Raw genomic sequence first — 18813 nt, 5'->3', positions numbered from 1 at the left:
ACTTCAACCAAAAAGTCTTTCAAAATAAAATGCTGACATACATAATATATTGTGAAAAAATACAAGAAATTTAAAAATAGCGCAAGATAAACTATTGAATATAAAAAGAATAGAGCAAATTATTATAAATTATATATTATAAAATTTTCATTGAATAAGCATTTGTACACATCAAATATTTAATGACAGTAAATATTTTGTATAAATAACATAAAAACAAAGTGCCACGCATGCGTTGCATAGATTTAAAACAATAAACTCAAAAAATAATTGTGTTGAAAAATGCTGGTATAAACATTTTCTTTTAAAGTATTTAATTATTCATATCGCAAATTATAAAAAAATAAACATAATACAAAAAATCAACAAACTGTAACCTTTCTTTTGGAAAGCCTGCAACCAAAAAGCACGCTCCAAGCAAAATATGTATCTGACATGCATTGACACTAAAACAATTGTTGCATATTTAAAAAAATATATATTGTCTTCAAAATCTGCTTGAAATATTTTAAGTAAACCGTTCTTCCAAGCTGTGACAGAGCTTGTCAGCAACTTTTTCATCTTTATGGAATTGATCAAAATTTGAAAAATAATTTTCCCATTCAAATCACACAAAATTTTTTTCAAACATTAATTTTATATCCATAAATATATAAACAACCTTGTTGCCACTTTTTGTTTTTGTTGAGTTTCGCTTTATTAAAACTATTTTCAAATAATTGATTAATAAAATATTTTTTTTAAATATGAATGTATTTGTGCTTTTGATAAAAAAATATTGACTAATAATAATAAAGAAAACAAAAAAGTGAATATTAGCCCACTGGACTCAATGTTCATAGAGTTATAGCTTTTTTCAAATTACACAGAAATTTGCTAGTTCCGGGTTTGGCACCAGGTTCCGGGTTTGGCACCAATGGTATTTTGTTTAAGTTTGAGGAAATGATATGTTTTTTCTTTTTCTTTTTCTTTTTTTTTTTCAACATTTCACAAAATAGAAAACAAACAGTCGTTTGAATCTTTATTCAAAGATTTTTTTTTCCCTATAACTTCTAAAAATACAACAAAGCAATTGAATAAAATAAAATATAAATGAAAAAATGGTGCAAAATCTTTTATTTCAAAGTTTAACTTCTTTGGATTTGTAATCACTCAACATTAATTCACAATCAGATTTTTCAAACATTTGCAAGAGGAAGAAACAGAGTTGATACGAAAAGATTCTTCTTCTTCTCTTTCTTCAAAATCTTCTTCTTCTTCTTCTTCTTCTTCTTCTTCTTCTTCTTCTTCTTCTTCTTCTTCTTTTTCGTCTTCTTCTCGTAATATTCCATCCACTTTTGATGTTCTTGTCCCTCTCCCAATGCTCACCAAGACTCCTCTTCCTTCTCTCGATGCATTTATTGCTCCTTCTCCTCAAATTATTTCTTCTTCTTCTTCTCTTTCTTCTCTTTCTTCCTCTTCTTCCTCTTCTTCGAATTCTGTTTCTTCTCTTCCTCTTCTTCTTCCTCTTCCTCTTCTTTTTCTTCTTTTTCTTCTTTTTCTTCTTCTTTTTCTTTTTCTTTTTCTTCTTCTTCTTCTTCTTCTTTTTCTTTTTCTTCTTCTTCCTCTTCTTCTTCTTTTTCTTCTTTTTCTTCTTCTTTTTCTTCTTCTTTTTCTTTCGTTTTCATTTGTTTCCTCCAAAGTTCTCACATTGCAACACATGCCTCCCTTGTCCTGCATCTGATTTAAACACACTTTTGCTTTTCTTGCTCCACCTCTGCTGCTGTCTCCCGCCGACAAACAACTGAATTGCCTTTGATATTGCATTAACAATCAAACGTTCCAGAAACATGTCTGAATTTATTAAACAGCCTTTCAATAGTTGAAACGTTGCAAAAAGGTGAAGGTACTAATTGTTTCTTTAGTCGTCTTTTTGGGAGTCAAACAGTCAGCCAACTTGGTTTATGCCTTTGAAAATATGTTCGCTTGAAAGCAGAATCTGAAGAATTCTCCATTTTTAAAAACCATTTCTAATAGAAGCCACAACACAAGATAAACACAAACCAACATCATAACAATCAGAAATAAATAAATTTAACAGTCTTCAGAGAAATCGCTCACCCTCGATGTTCGTCTGAGAAAACATGGCCATCTTGTCTAACGTTTGCAAAACCCTCAGCGCACTCAAAACGAAGTAACAAAGTCCCCACAAATCAACTCCGCATCGATACCACGCAAATGGAACATTGCAATAAAATCTCTGGATGGATGCGCTTGAAATGGTTGACCACAAATATTCTGTATTATTCAGTAATATTTATCCTTCTTTTTCATTGAACCCCATCATATTTTGTCTTTATTCAATAAACAATAAGTCAAACTATTTTTCATCCTTTGCACCTAATAAAAAATTTTGAAAATCATTGCCTTTGCGTAACTTCCTTTATTTCCCAATGGCTATATAATAATCTGCTCCATTCACATTGTATTGCCCTGCAAAGAGGAGATTGTCCGTTTCAATAATAAGTCGGATTCCTGGACTTTGGAAAGGATACAGATGGAAATATCTTCACAACAAACAAAACAAAACAAATTACATACATTATGTCTTTTGTGTTACTGATAAAATTGGTGTATTCACCTTGTTCATCCAATCTCCAAAAATCATCAGGCAGAATTCCAAAAATACAGCATCTCCATCACTGTCTGCTGTGACCATGCAAAACAAATTTATCTTATTCTGCAGAAATTGTTCATTCACCGATCTCTCATTTTGTCAATGTTTATTCCTTATTTTAAAAATGAAATTCGATCGTTTATTCCATAACTACAAACAGTAAAAACAAATCCTTTTTTTATCTTTTTAATTACAAATCGAAAATGTCAAGACAAGAAAAAACAGTGTGAAAGCAGATTTTTTAAAACCAATTTGATTTTTTATTTTTCATCTTATTCTTATATCCAATGAAATGCGGATTCAATATGAATGATGGATTCTCATTGTTTTCTGGGTGCGATGCATTTTTGAAAATGCAGGAAACGAGTGTCACTGAAAGATTTAATGGTTTTCAATTCTTGTTGCACTTGAATTTTTGTTGATTTCATTAATTTTTTTCAACATAATTAAAGAATTATTTGATAAACTTGAACATTGTGATGAGGATGAGCAAAAACAGAAAATCGAAGAAATGAATGAAATGATTAATGAAATGGATGGAAAAGAATTCAGATCTGCTTTCACAACCGAACTGTTCAACAGAATAAACAAAATGATAGAAGATAAGAAACTATCGTTGGAAAATGCCATTTTGTTGCTGAAGCACATTGGATATCGTAAAGCGCAAAAAAATATAAGGGATCCGGACTTTTTAAGATCTTTGCTGGATGAAAGATTAGAGAAGACGATTTTTGAAGAAGATAAGAAGAAAAAAGAAGAAAAGGATGAAAAGCTTCTTGTTGATCTCTGCGAATGCTATCTTTTTCTCAGCTTCTTTGTTTCGCCTAAATTGTTTTCAATGTGTGTGCCGTATCTTCTGAAAGTTGCGTTGAACAAGGAGAAAAACAAAGAAGCTCAAAAAGAAGTTGAAATGGCTTTGTTAACCTTGAGCAATTTTGGGGAATATGTTAGAACATTTTTAATTTCATTATTTATTTCATTTTTATTTCATTTTTTATTCCATTTTTAAATAGCTTTCTTTCAATTTTTTTGAAAATGAAAGGATACAAAAACTTTACGTGGATGAAATCAAAGATATTATCCTGTATCATCAAGACCATCAAAATCTGACACGACTCGCTTATCAGTCTGTTTTGGAGTGTTTGCTGGACAGATTTGAGGAAGATGAAAGTTTGGAAGAAGTGGTTGTGAATGAAGTGCATTTGGGGAGAGAGGCAGCAAAAGAGGTTGAAGAATTATGGAAGTGCATGGATTGGAAGAAAAAGGAAGAGGAAAGAGGAAAAGGAAGGGAAGAAGAGATGATTTTGATGAGATGGCTCAAAACATTGAATATATATTTTTGCAATTGCCGATTGAGGAATGAAGAGTGCATTGAGCTTATCCGTTGCATTGTTCGGCTATTTCGTGCAGCAAAGGACAATTGCGAAGGAATTAGATACTGGTGCGATTATTTGTTTGAAACAACAGCGGGGAAAAAAGCAGTTGAAATCAAAAACTTGTTGAAAGGCAGAGCTGTTGAACTCTTTTTGGAGGAAATTCAGCAGACAAAATTGGATAACATAATGACACTGCATGGCTTGGTGTATTTTATGAATGTTTCAAATCGATTGAAAGAAGAAATGGGTGATATAATTGAAAAAGCGAAAAGAAAGGCAGCAAAAAAACTAATTTTTGAAAAGATGGAGGAAGAAGGATATGAAGATGTCATGATCAGCTTTCATAAAATGTTGAGTTTTCTGAAAGATCAACATTGTGGTTTTGGCTACATATCGTTGAATATTTCCGATTATTTTGTGAATGTTTAAGGAAAAGAAATGCTTTGAATTTTTTGACTCACAGTTTTTGTTTTTCTTTTTTCATCATCTCACAAAATTGAAAACAAACAGTCGTTTGCATCTTTCTTTTGCAATAACTTTTTTTATCTCACTTCATTTTGATGAAATGAAGAAACAAAAAGATCTTGGGGAAAAAAAGAGAGATAAGTTTTTTGATATTATTCGATTTCTTCTTCTCTTCTTTTAATGATCTGTCGGGCAAAAATAAATAAATAAATAAATAAAACTTGTCATCGATCGTCTCCAATGACTTCTCTTCTCTCCTCTTTTGAACAATCTTTTGTTCTTTTCCCTTCTTCCCTTGTTTTCCCAAATGTCAAATGATTTCTGAGAATCGAAGAAGAGAAGTCAAAACCCTGTTAACGAAAAGCGTATTTATGAGATAAATGTGATTGAAAAGATGAAGATGCTTTCTTTTGTCAATTGGAGAGTTGATTGCTGCTTCTCTGCCACAAAAGCTCACTTTCTCTTTCTGTTTCTCATTACAATATGCCTCATCAAAAAGTCACATCGAAAAAACATGCTCACCGCCAATTTTGAATGAGCAAGAGAGATAAAAGGAAAAATGACATGAAGAAGATGAAAATATCACATTTTGATGATTTGTTGAAAATATTCTGTAAAAAAAACCAAAAATATCATCATTTTTACCCATTTCATCATTCTTCTTCAGCTATTCAGCTTCTTCAGATGACACAAATTCGTCTGTGGCATTTGCAGATCAATTGCTCTGTATCCATTCAAAATATGAAGACACAACAACTTCTGATTGCAATTTCTGTTCTTCTCTTGAAGATGGTAGTGTTGTGGGTGAAGGAAGAATGAAACAGCAAAAATGATTGAATTTCCAATGAGATGGCAGATGTGCTGCGAAGTGACTGAAACATGCTGCATTTTCTGAGGAAGAAGATGATTTCACTGCGAAGAAGAAGGAAAACGCAGAATCGACTTTTCTGCTGAGTGATTTGTGAGATGCCCAAAAACAACTGAAAATAAAACGAGCTGAAGTGAATAAGATGTTGTGGGTGATGATGAAAGATTTATTGTTGAAGAAGAAGAAGAAGAAGAATTTTTGGCTGATAAAAAAAGTTGCATTTTTTTGTTGATTTTGTTGATTTTTTTGCTGCTTTGGCGAAAAGGAAGAGAAAGCAGACAAATGAGAAGAAGAAGAAGAGGAAGCAAAAGCCATTGATCCATTTAAACTCCCTCCAAATTCACTCGCCAGCTCTTCCCCTGACAATCCTCAGCTTTTCTGATGTTCTTCTCTCTTCTCTCAAATCCTTCTCCTTCTTCTCCTTCTTCTCCTTCTTCTCTTTCTTCTCTTTCTATTTTCTTCTTTTTCTGTTTCTCATCTGACTCCTCCTTCATCTTTATTTTCTTCTTCAATTTCATCAAACTCTTCCTTTCTTCTTCTCTTTCTATTTTCTTCTCTTTCTTCTTCACATTCATCTTCATCCTTTGAAGCATCTTTTGTTCAAGTTCATTATCTTCTTCTGCTTTTTCTTCCATTTCCTCTTCTTCTTCTGCTTCTGCTTCTTCTTCGTCTTCGTCTTCGTCTTCGTCTTCTTCTTCTGTTCTTATTCGTGTCTCTGTTTCTTCATGTTGATTGACTTCAGAATATGGCTCTTTCTTTTCTTTTCTTCATAAATTTAATCTTTCATTCCGCATTTGGTTATCTTCCTCTTCTCTTCTCTCTTCTTCTCTTCTTCTCTTCTTCTCTTCTTCTTCTTCTTCTTCTTCTTCTTCCTTTTAACATTTTCTGTCTTTGTTCACATTTTTCCTGCAAACATTTCTTGTTTCTTGTCATTTTCATTTGACATGTCTGTTTTCAACTGAGTTGCGGAATTTCTGTTTGGAGCAAAAAACGGCCTTGAACAGGGGAATTTGTTTTGGATGATTCTTTTTGTAAATAATTTGAAGAAGACGAAAAAGAAGAAAACAATGATGATAATGAAAGAAGGAGAAGAAAAAGAAAAAGAAGAAAATGATGATGATGATGATGGCAATGATGATTGTGGTGTGTGTGTTTGGAGGTTTTCCCAGCCAAACAACAAACAGGAACAGCAGCGCAGATGAAAGAAGAAGGCAACCACAAACGGCTGTGTTCAAAAGAAATTGATGTGCAACGCCCGATGAGAAGCAACATGATGAAGAAGAATCAATCTTTCTTCTTCTTCCTTCTTCCTTCTTTTTTCTTCTTTTCAGCAGCTCAATCACAAAAGGAAATGGCTTGAATTCTTATGGATCAATTTCATATTCAGTTTCTTTGGAGCTTTTCATACACTTCCAGCAAAAATGATGAAGAAGAAATACTTTCACTGTGAAGAAAACCTCTTTCATATTTGCAAATATGTTAATGAGTGAACATAAAACCATTTCTCTTCTCTTCTCTTCCAAAAGCGATGTTGAAGAACAATGACCCAAAACAGTTCGAAAGAATTGTTTCGGTGGCACCTGCCGCATTCCTTTGCATTCATGGTCATCAATGCAGTTTGCTCTTTTCCACTTCAATAGTATTCCAATTATAAAAAAATAGCCTTCAACCTAATTATGTCTCTGAGTGTGTAATTCCCCCTTCTCTCTTTCTGCAAAAAACGAAATCTCCCAGCAAATAGAAATCCACGAGATTTTTTCTCTTATTACTTTTACTGCCCAATCAATGAAAAAAACTTCAATAAAACAAACAAATACATTTTTCATGAAAAGATTAGAATAAAACAGAGTTTGTCGCATACCAATCGCTCATTGCATTCATTCCCTGCTACCCCTTTGCATCAACAAAAAATATCCATTTTCACTCATTTTTCCATTCAGTGTTTTTCCCATGAACTGAAATTCCATCTCTTTCTTCCAAAAATACACATCAAAAACCCAATCCAAATGCTCATATAACCTTGTTCCATGCATCCCATCCCTTCTGCGTAAAGTGTCCATTTCAGCCAATCGAGGCTAAAACAATCATTTCTTTCAAAACATCGAAAATCTCTTCAAATAAAAATATCACAAATAATCCACCAAAAAACATACATCAATATATGGTGCAGAATCACAAAACTTCCATCGCTCGTACCTCTTCCATTCATCTGTAAAAATAATCTTCACAATATTCATTTCTTTCCCAATTGCCTTTTCTCATGAAAATACAGCCAACAAAATTATAAGCTTTAAATCATATGTTAGTCCATCTCAGAGGCAGATATCGCTGGACGGTGAGTGACGGCTGAAATATCAGAACATAAACAAAAATGGACGAATAATTCGCTATTATTCATCGGATCATAAAATTGATTGAAAAAATAAAAATAAAATTAATGTTTTAATATAATAAAGTGAAACTCGGATAAATTTAACGAAATTTTTTTGAAGTGCCCATATTTGTCTACAACAGAAAAAAGAAAAGAAAGCAGTTGGACAGGCATGGTATTGGTGCTGTCAGGAATATTTTATTGTGTGTGTACAATTTGTGTTGAATGCGTGTGCAATGATGCTACAAGAGATGGAACAAGACTTACCGAAAATTCATTGAATGGAAGAGAATTGGATTATCCTGAAGGCACATGGCGAGAGACGATTCAAAATAGCAAATATAGAGATGATAATTTATTTGATACATATATTGATGGAAAAGAAGGTGGAGTGGGAGAGACCAGGAAAGAAGAGAGAGTGATGAAGAAATACACAAAACAATGGAATGAAGGAAGAAGAAGGATCGAGAAAGTTCAAAAATGGAGTTTTTGTGATGAGTGGAAAATGTGGGGAAAGGAGGGTGTGTGCGATGGAAGTGGGGTTGAGGGATGTCTTGTCCTGGTCAATTCATCAATGAAACTGAATTTGTTGGGGTTGAGGGAAATCGGTGGGGAGAGTGTGCTCAGGGCATCGGATGGAAGTTTTGTTGAGTTGAGTGGATGTGTGATTGGAGTTGAGAGGGAGATGCCCCCCTTTGATTTTTGTGGGAGCTGTGGATTATTCACCAACATTTCACTCAGATTGCCTTCAACCTCAACCTTGACTGAACAGATAATACCTTCTCTGTTTTCATCAAAAACGTTGGAAGGGAAATTTTCAAAAAATGACATTGTTTCTATTTGCTCTTCCCATTTTTCATCTTTTCGCACTTCTTCAACCCCATTTCTCTCTTCATCATCCATCTCTCTGGTTTCACTTTCACAACTATCATTTTTCAACATCTCAACAGCAAATGAGGTATGTTCACCTTCAACCACAATGTCAACCCAAAGCGCATGTCTGATGAACAGTTGCTCATTTTCATCAGTCTGTGATGTTTATGATGGAGGAATTGTTCATTCCCTCAACAACCTCTATGCCTCTTTGACTGCCTCAAACACCTCATTCATTGGGTGTTGTCGGACAAGAAATGTTGTATGTGAAGGAACTTCAGAGGCACCATTGAAAACAGACAGACAAAATGAAACAGAAAATGGAGCGAATACATTTATTTGGTGTGAATGGAATGGATCGAAAACAACAGGAACAGAAAGTACATGGGAAGATGGTGCTTCGAGTGGAGGGGCAATTTGTATGTGCAACCAATCATCAGCCTCAGTGCGTATTTCGAATTGCATATTCAATGATTGTACTGCACACAGTTGCGGTGGGGGAATAATGTGCGCATATATAAAAGAAGTTAAAATCGAGAATAATTCAATTAATAATTGTACCGCTCTGTACCAATATGGGGGTGGGGCGTTCTTTTATTCGATTTCAACGTGTGTTGTGATTAGTGGATGTAAATTCCAGAACTGCATAGCAAATAGCTATGGAGGAGGGTTAAATCTTTACAATTTTGATGTTTTGGGAACAGATTGCATTGGATCAGAGAATTGGAATGGGGAGAATGCATGCATGTTTGACTGTAATTTCACTTTTTGCTCAGTTACTAACACAGTTGGCGGAGGCATGCGTTGCTATGGTGTGCCAGCTACATTCAAAATGAGGAGCATTCAGTTTATATCCTGCTCTGCCAGACAAGATGGCGGGGGATTCCTTCTGGAAAATGGCAAACAAACAATTCCAGAAGATGCAATTTATTGTATTTTTCTTTTCTTTCACGACTGCAAGTGCAAAACAACTTCCACTCCATATGGGCATGATGTGAGCTATTTGGACTATTTTAGTGCACACTTAAGTTCAAATCCGTTTTTGGATTGTTTAACTACTAATCCAAACGACAGAAGAGTGTGTTACAAATACAACTATTATTATTCAGGGAGTTGGGAATTTCAGCATACAGAAAAGAAAGATTGGCTGAAGGATAAGACTATTTATGTTTCTGTGAATGGGAGTGATGCAACTCCGCTTTGTGGGGCAAATACCACATATCCTTGTCTGACAATGAAGAAGGGATTTGAGATGTGCGAGGTGCAGATTAGCTTGACAATCGCACTGCTGGAAGGGAATCATCAAAGTGAGGCAACAACGATTGATATCGGAACAAAGAAGATTTCAGTCATTGGGAGAGGCAAAGATAAGAGTGTTATTGAAATGAAATCTCTTTCATCAACTAGACCTCTGTTCAGCGTGTCAACAGGTTATTTGGGAATGAGTCACTTGAAGGTTGATTGCAATTCAATTTCAGAAACTTCACCGAGTGTGGCTGTGGTGTCTGATGGGAGTGGGTCACTTTCATTGGAGGATGTTGTGATCATCACGAGTAAAACTGGAGGCTATGTGATGTCTTCATCAGTGTTTGTGGTGTCGCTGTTACAGCTGTCGATGGTTGATGTGGAGATCAAAGATATGAATATTTCTCAATCATTGTTATCTGAACCTGTTTTATCTCCTTTTTCATCCTCCTCATCTTACCTGTTTTTGACAGCCACTTCATCTGGAGAGAGCATGTTGAAGAATGTGTCTGTGAGGAATGTGAAGTTGATTGAAGGAGATGGGGTGGTTGTGGCAAAGAGTGTAAAGGAAGGGGAGACATTTATTGTTCAGAATGTGACAATTGAGGATTGTGAGTGTGAGGATGGCAGTGGTGGAGGGATCAAGGTTGAGATGGAAACAGATACGAGCAAGCTTCAGGTTGTTTCATCAACATTCAAGAGATGCACAAGTGGCAAATATGGAGGAGGGATGATGCTGTATCTGGCTGACAACTCGATTGACTTCTCGATTGTGTCAGTTGACTTTTCAGGGTGTTCTGCCTCGTTGGGAGGGAATTATGTGTTTGTGAATGGGAGCGATTCAGCGAGCTGGGGAATAAGCTCCTCAACGCTGAATGTCCAACATGACAATTCAAAATACAATGAGCTTGAGGGATATGATCGGAGTGACACAACAATGGGGCTGTTTCCACTGAATGTGTTTTTGGATTCATATCCCAGTGCAGCACATGTGGGGAAGGCGAAAGAGAATGGACTGGGTGGATACGACTCGTGGTTCTGTGGGTTTGACTATTATCCGTGTGCAACCATCACCCATGCAGCGCAAGTGAGATATGCAGACACAAACAAGAAGATCGAATTGGATTCAGGATATGTGCTTGCTGAGGCAGTTGGAATGACAGATGGCTGTGAATGGGAGATTTCATGTGTGACAAAAGGGATAGAGATTAAGGTGAAAGCACCAGAGAATTTTGAGTCATCTTGTCTGATTGAGGTGTTGAGCAAATGTTCAGTGAGAAACATCAAGTTCAGTGTTCCATCTGTTCTGTCTGGTGCATCATCATCATCTCTGATTTCATCCAACTCCACACTCCTCGCACTCACTGACTGTTCTGTTGTTTGTTCATCTGAGAATTCCATTGGATATTGTTTTGTGAATGTGATTGGGGGAAAAGTGAAAGTGGAGGGATTGGTGATCACAGAGACCTTGAGATTTGGAGAACATTCAGTGATTGAGTTTGGTGAAGGGGTGGAATCAGTTGTGTTTTGTGGATGCGAGGTGAACAACATTGAGAAGAGAAGTGGAGATGGAGGATGGGTGAGTGGAGTGGTTGGAGCAGAGAGAGATGAGGGGAAGAATGGGATAATTGTGATTGAGTCGTGTGTTGTGAAGGGGTGCAGGTGTGTTGGTGGAAGAGGAGGAGGGATGAGTGTTGTTGTGAAGGGGGAAGGGAGTGTTGTTGTGAATGGGAGTTGTGTGATTGATGGGTGTGAGGCGAAGGGTTCAGGGGAGAGTTCAGATGGGAGGAGAGAAGGGAGAGGTGGAGGAATGATGATTGTGATGGAGAGCAGGGATGGTTCAATGAAAATGGAATCAGGAAGAGAGGGTTTGTTTGTGTTTGGAGAGGATAACAAAGCTCGATATGGGAAGGATGTGTTTGTTGAATGTGGTGGAGGAGTGTTGTTGGAGTGGAAAGTGAATGGGAGCTCATTTTCATTTTTTGATTTTGGTGTGATTCCATCAGATGTGTTGAAGTTGTGTGGAAGTGAGGATGGGAGAGAAGGGGAAGTGATTCCGCTGTTTGTGTATTTGTGTTCAATTGGCTCGAAGTTGGGAGTTGATGGGAGAGGAGAGAGGGCACTGGATCAGAGCCATTGTGGGTTTGAGGAGTTTGGGTGTTTGACGATTGACTATTGTGTTGGGAAGAGAGCGAGCATCAATGTGAATGAAATTGAAGTTATCTCAGAATCATGGATAAAGAACGAGATGAAAGTGGTTTCATTTGAGGTTCGTGTGTGTGGGAAAGAAGAAGGGATGAGGGTGGTTGTGAGGGATGAAGGATCGATAACTCAGAATAACCTTATTGAATGTTCAAAATCATTTGAGATGAGACATTTGGCATTTGTGCTGAATGAAGAAATGAATGGGAAGAGAAGTGGATTTATCCACTCCTCCTCATCATCATCAACCATCACAATCACGAGCTGTTCAGTCTCATTTGTCAATGATGAAGTGATTGGATACAATGTGATATGTGTTGAGGGAGGAGGGCTGATTGTGAATGGATTTGTGATGGAAGGGGGAGTGAGAATGAGTGGGAAATCGCCAATTGTTGTTTCGAATGGAGTTGAATTGGAGATGAATAGCAGCCGAATGAGTGGAGTGGAAGTTGTTGGTGGGAGTGGAGGAGGAGGAGGAGGATGTTTGAATGTGGAGATGGGTGTGAATGGGATTGTGAATATTGAAGGATGCAATTTGTCATCAGTGTGTTCAGGGGGGAGTGGGATGAAAGGGGGAGGGATGAAGATATCAGTGGGAAAAGGAGGGAGGTTGGAAATGAAAAATGTGAAATTATCTGGGTGTGAAGTGCCAAGAGAGGATGTTGAGGAAGGAGGGAGAGGAATGGGAGGAGGGATGTTTGTGAAGCTGGCAGATGAGATGGGAACATTTGTTCTTGAAGGGATGGAATTTGAGGGATGCAATGCCTGGAAAGGGAAGAATGTGTTTGTTTCAGGATGGGATCTGAGCGAGATTGTGAATGAGGAGCACCTGAAATGGGAGATGAGTTTAGAGGAGTTGGGATCGTTGGATGAATTGTGTGGATGGGAGAGGAAGACGACAGGAGAGGAGGGATATGTGATTCCGCTGGTTGTGTATTTGTGGAGGAACTGGAGTGGGGATGGGTTTGTTTCTCGAGAGAAAGGAGGAGACTTCAGTGGGTGTGGGTATTCCGAGGCACCATGCTCATCGATTGACCACTTGATATCACTTCGATATCCAACACTTGGAGGAGGAGAAACACATATTGCCATTGTGGGATCAGGGCTGCTGAGCCATTCCATATCGTTTTCATCATCAATTTCAGATTCACCAAAAGTGGTGATTGAAGGGACAAAGAAAGGGACAGGGGTGACGATCAGTGATGAAGATGAGAATGATCTGCACGATGGTTCAATGATCTCCTCGAATGTGAGTCTGTCATTTGTGAATGTGTCATTCACCAAGCCAGCCATCACAACCCATCATGAAGTGTTGATTAAATCCTCTGGAACAAACACATTATTGTCAGTGTCAGATTGTTCATTTGGGCCAGGGAGAGGGGTGGCAGAAAGTTTTGGATATTGTGTGATGAGAGTGAATGGGGGGAGTGTTGTGATTGAGAGATGTTCGTTGAGTTTGATTTCAGAGTTGAAAGGGTTGATTGCGTTCAGACCAAGTGCAGGTGAGGTGACACTTCAGAATGTGAACATCTCATTTGCTGATGTGACAGAAAGAAGCCTGATTTCGATGATTGAGGAGGAAACCCAGATGAATGGAGAAAAGAAGGTATTTTCAAATGGGAACAGACCAGTTCTGAGGATTGTTGGGTGTTCATTTGCGAACATCACAAACGAAGGGATTGGAGCGAGTATTGTTGATGTGGGATCATTTGAGGATGGGGTGGAGTGTGTGATGGATGAGTGTTCGATGTCGAGTTGCAAGAGTGGTTTGAGTGATGAAGGAGGGGGGATGAGAGTGGTGCTGAAGAGTGGGGAGTCGGTGTTGAAAGTGAATGGAAGCTCATTTTCGATGTGCAAGTGCTCGAGTGAGACAGGGTGTGGAGGAGGGCTGTTCATTGATGGGTCTGACCCACATGCGAATTATGGAAATGAAAGTCCGATTCCGCCTCTGAATTTCAAGATTGTGAACATTCTGTTTGTGATGAATGAGGCACATGTGGGGAAAGACGTGTTTGTCAGATGCCACTCGATTGCTCACCAGATCAACGAAACACTGTTTGCACTGAACTACAACCAGGAGTCACTGAACTCGAACAACTCGATCTGTGGGAGGGATGTTTTGAGCGAGGGAGATGTTGATCTGATTCCGCTGATCACATTCTATTATTCGGCACAGGTGTTTGTGAGTGGGAGAGGGAGTGATGGGAGGGGGTGTGGAGCACAGAGCAACCCTTGTTCCAGCATCAACTGTGGGGTTGAGCACATCCAGGAAGGGGTGATGAATGGGATTCTGATTGATGGAGAAGGGTTTGTGAGGAAGGAGTGTGTGATTGGAGATCTGGTTGTGAACTCATTGAAAAAGACACAGGGGGTTGTTCGGTTGAACTGCAAGATTGAGAAATCAGGTGAGAAGGATTGTGTGATGGAGTTTGTGAATGAATGTTCAGTGGAGAGATGCTCATTCCAGTTTGAAGATGGATTTGAGTCAACTCACAATTGTCTCATGAAGGTGAAGAATGGAATGACAAAAATACAAGAATGTGAATTCTTCTCTTCTCCAACAACAACAGTTGAGGAAATGAAGTTGAACAGTTCAGTTGTGAGTGTGGAAAGTGGGGGGCTGAAGATATTTGATTCAACATTCAGAGATATTTTTTCAACAATATCAGTTCTTTTATTTTGTGAAGAATCGAATGTGATAATTGTTGAATCAAGAATATCGAACATCAAATGTGAGGGGGATGTTGTGAGTGTTGGAGGGAAAGCGAAAGTTGAGATGAAAGAGATGGGAGTTGTGAATGTGACTGTGATGTCAAAGGGGTGTGTGATTGGGATGGAAGATGCTGAGCAAGAGGTGAGTGTGCTTAACAGCTCATTCGGAAAGTGTTTGAATTCAGTTGATAAGGGAAGCATGATGCAGATCAGGAATTCCAAGAATGTGAGGATTGAGGCATGTGTGTTTGATGGAGAAAGAGAAGATGAAATAGTCAATGAAGAAAACAATAGAAAAGAGGGATTATGCAAATGGAATGAGTCATTGGTTGATGTTGAGAAGAGCAAAGTGGAGATGAGGGAAACAACAATCAGAAATAGCAAGGCAGGTGGGTTGTGGGTGAGTGGAGCGAGTGTGAAGATTGAAAATGGAAAGTTTGAGAACAACAACCCATCGATCGAGGGATATCCATCAGCCAGAAGGAATGTGATTTGTGAAGGGAATGGGGAGTTGGATGTTGTGAGTGTGAAAGGGGGTGATGGAATAGAGAAAAACACATCATTGTGGATATTGGATGAGGGATGCGAATTGGGAGGGATAGCAGCTGAAAGAGGATCATCATTTTTCATCCCCATTTTGGAAGAGGTGAAGAATGTTTCTCATCCAAATGGGGATGTGGAGTTGATGATTCATGGAAAGCTGCTTCTGCCATGTGATTTGTCAGTGAAGATGAGTATGAAAAATGGGGATGAAGAGGAGATTGTGAGAAAGGGGATTGAAGAAGAAGGGTTTGTGTCAGAGAATGAGATTCACTCAGTTATTTCATGTTTGGAATGGGAGAAAGTGAGAGAAGAGACAGAAGTGAGTGTGTGGATTGTGTTTGGGAAATCAGATTCTCATTCATCAACAGAGCGATTTATTGTGAAGAACAGGAGTGAAAATGCTGGAAAAGGAGATGAAAGGATTGTTGAAGGAGGAAAAGATGGAAAATCATTTTGGCCTATTATTGTGATTGTTATGGGAATTGTTCTGTTTGTCATTCTTATTATTGCAGTAATTTCAATCGTCAGATGGAAGAAGGTGAAGAATGAAGCAGAAGACTTGAGAGAGATTGTGAACGATAACATCAGAAAGGATCCGAAGGCATTTGAGATGGTGACGATGGAGATGTCACCAGAGGAGCAATGGAGGAGGGCAGAGAGGGAAGCAGAAAAGAAGAATGAAGAGAGGATAAAGAAGAGAGTGTATGCGAAAAGTTTGGGACATTCAGAATCATCTGAGCATCTTCTCTCTGAAAGTGGATCGACTGAATACATCCTTGGAAGAGATTCAGACAAGATTCCTCAATGGATGTTGGAGAAGGTTGATGAAGAAGAAGAAGAGACAAGAAAGAGAACACCATCACCATCAATTTCATCAACTTCAACAACAGATTCAGATTCAACGTTTGTTCGATCGGAGAGTCTGTGTCCAACCACTTCGTCGATGTCAAACTTGGTGGATGCAATGGCTTGTTCATCTCCTCATGAAAAACTGATTGTGGATCTTCGTGACTCGCTGTTCATGTTGCTGCATGGAAGGAATGCGAAGAAGGAGATGGCAATTGGAAGTTTACAAGAGAGGGAACAGACAGCTGCCCAAATCCTGTTCTGGGTGGCTAATCTTGCCCTTCACTCATTTGATGAAATGGAAAACCCTCTTCAATCACTTTCCAATCTCAGTCCGCATATTGTGTTGTTCTCTGAGCATATGGTGATCTGCATTGTGATGCATTCTGACTTCTCTTCTGATGATTCTGATTCATCCTCCATCTCTTCATCAACAGTTGTGACTTCTGCAAGTGATGATGATGATGACTCTCTTCCATCATCTGCATTTGAGGATGAGGAAGATTACAAAATAGAGTATCTAAGGTGGAAGGCACCAGAGCTGCAGGTGAACAAGAAGATGGGGGCAACGAAGAAGTCAGTGGTGTTTTCGATCGGGATGATGTTGTGGGAGTGTCTGACACTGGATATCCCGTTTGGGGAGTATCCAGCAGAGGTGGCGGGAGATAAAATCAGCACCAAAGAAAGGCCAGATGTGGAAAGAGTGAGATTCTCACAGTTGTTTGATGTGATTTGTTTGTGTTTGTCGCAAGACCCGTCATCTCGTCCCATGCTTTCTCTTTTGAAGCGCGATTTCATTCGTCACTTTCCAGCTGGAGCAACAACATTGACCGTCTCTGATGCTATAGACTTTGAAAACGATGAGGAAGATAATGAAGATGAAAATGCTTCTTATTCATGTGTAGGAAGCAGACTTGATGATGAAACAATCAAAAAGGAGATGAGTGTTTTGAAAAAATAAGTGCAATATACAAAAGTTTTTAAAAGGATCCAATGAAAGAACAACTGATTGTTTTGAAAATGATGATTGGAGTTATTATGTGTGTTCAGGCATTGACTTGTTGAAAACCAAAATGATTGAGGGATAAAAAAGATATGGATGGTGAAAATATCGATTCATTTTTTTTTTTTTATTTCTTTTTAAAAGAACAGATTTTTTTTGTGATCTTGTTGTTTTGGGTTTTAAAATATTTGTTTTTTTGATATTTGTTTTTTCTTTGATACCGTTTTATTTTCATTTGCTTGTTTTTTGTGGTTTTGTTTTTTGTATGATTCTCTGAATTGTTAAAAGGCATAAATAGTTATTTTCAGTTGTTTCTTGCATGTTCTTTTGATTGATTTGTCAACATCTTTTCGAATGTTTTTAATTTGAAGTTTTTGTTGAATGAAATTCTTATTTTTCGATTTTCAAGCTGATATGTATTTAAACACCTCTTCTTATGTAAATCAAACAATAATCGTTATTTTTTTAACAACAGTTCAATTTTTTCATTTCACATTGGTTTAAGTGTTTTCAACATGCAACGTCAACATTGATTGAAGAATAATGATAATTTCTCAAACAAAAATCACAACGAAAAGAGAGAAACTTTGTTTTATTTCAACTTTAGATTTCATTTTCTATTTTTCATTGACAACTTAGCAATTGGTCTTTTCAGAACAAATTGCTCTTTTGTTGGAGAAATGAAATTGAAAAAGCAGAAAAATCATGAAAAGTGATTCAAGCAAAAAAAAAGAGATTATTTTATTTAAATGTGTCTGTTCATTTCAGATTTAACTATTATTATTTGTTTTGTTCATACTTTAGATTTATGTGTGATTAATTTCAAAATCATAACTTTTTTTGGTGTGTTGATTTTTCGAAGGATGTTTCTCCAAGGAAAGAAAATTTGTATTCAAATGTTTGATGCTATCCAATAATTATTGAATCCAATGAAAAAGATGAATGAAAGATATAAAAAACTTTTGCAGACTTTCAGATATTTGAGTGTCCAGAAAAACAAGATTTAAAACAAATGTGACAAAATATTTGACTTCAGTCATTTTCATAGAAGAATTATGCACATTAGATGAACTTTTTGTGATCAAAAAATCCATAGAAAATGTATTCATTTTTTGACATTCGTGAAAAACAAGAAAACTTTACGTTTTAATTTCAACGAAACCTGTTTTCGAATATGAAAATCAATTTTATTTTGAAATCTGAGAATACGAAACAAAGTTATGAGTGAAGTGATTTTTCAATGCCTTGTGCATAAAAAGCTTGAAAGTCCGAATTTTCCCCCAAATATTCAAATCAAAATTTTTGATGAGAAAAACAGGACTTCAATAATTATTCTTTAGGGTCATATTATTATTAGTGCCCATTTTTTTTATTAGTACCCAAATTTTTTGAAATGAAAAATTCTAAAAAAAATTCAAAAAAATACAAAACTTTCATCTTATTCGCGAATGTTTTTTCTTTCACCTTATCATTTCTCAGTTTCATCAGATGATTCTGTAGCAATATCGTTCTCATCTTGAAGTATTTTAAACTTTCTTTTCGACTTTTTTTGTGAAATTCGTTGTTTCATCATTTTCTTAATCCAAAATGTTCTCTTTTTCATTTTCCATTTCACTTTTCTTTTTCAAACTATCATTCCACTCATTTGGCACG

The 18813-nt window shown here is 37.1% G+C and overlaps 3 protein-coding genes across 3 annotated transcripts; 2 read left to right on the top strand and 1 right to left on the bottom strand.

The window, feature by feature from the left end:
* Nucleotides 1-3138: 3138 nt before the first annotated feature.
* Nucleotides 3139-4562, top strand: MONOS_14579 (uncharacterized protein). Its single transcript, XM_067867392.1, has 2 exons — nucleotides 3139-3602; nucleotides 3670-4562. Exons 1-2 carry the CDS (start codon nucleotides 3168-3170, stop codon nucleotides 4459-4461), a joined length of 1227 nt encoding a protein of 408 aa, XP_067726298.1. The 5' UTR covers nucleotides 3139-3167; the 3' UTR covers nucleotides 4462-4562.
* Nucleotides 4563-5088: 526 nt separating this feature from the next.
* On the bottom strand, nucleotides 5089-6311 carry MONOS_14578 (uncharacterized protein; the record flags this gene model as incomplete). The annotated part of the gene is made up of 2 exons (XM_067867391.1): nucleotides 5089-6130; nucleotides 6280-6311. The coding sequence occupies 2 exons, from the start codon at nucleotides 6309-6311 to the stop codon at nucleotides 5689-5691; spliced, it is 474 nt and encodes a 157-aa protein (XP_067726297.1). The 3' UTR covers nucleotides 5089-5688.
* A 2987-nt stretch (nucleotides 6312-9298) lies between these two features.
* Nucleotides 9299-17698, top strand: MONOS_14577 (uncharacterized protein; the record flags this gene model as incomplete). The annotated part of the gene is made up of 3 exons (XM_067867390.1): nucleotides 9299-9421; nucleotides 9571-15800; nucleotides 15960-17698. 3 exons carry the CDS (start codon nucleotides 9299-9301, stop codon nucleotides 17116-17118), a joined length of 7512 nt encoding a protein of 2503 aa, XP_067726296.1. The 3' UTR covers nucleotides 17119-17698.
* Nucleotides 17699-18813: the final 1115 nt, after the last annotated feature.

The sequence above is a fragment of the Monocercomonoides exilis genome (assembly GCF_001643675.1).
Source record: "Monocercomonoides exilis strain PA203 chromosome Unknown scaffold26-1319188, whole genome shotgun sequence".
Classification (NCBI taxonomy): domain Eukaryota; phylum Preaxostyla; order Oxymonadida; family Polymastigidae; genus Monocercomonoides; species Monocercomonoides exilis.
This window is presented reverse-complemented; position numbering and strand designations above follow the sequence as displayed.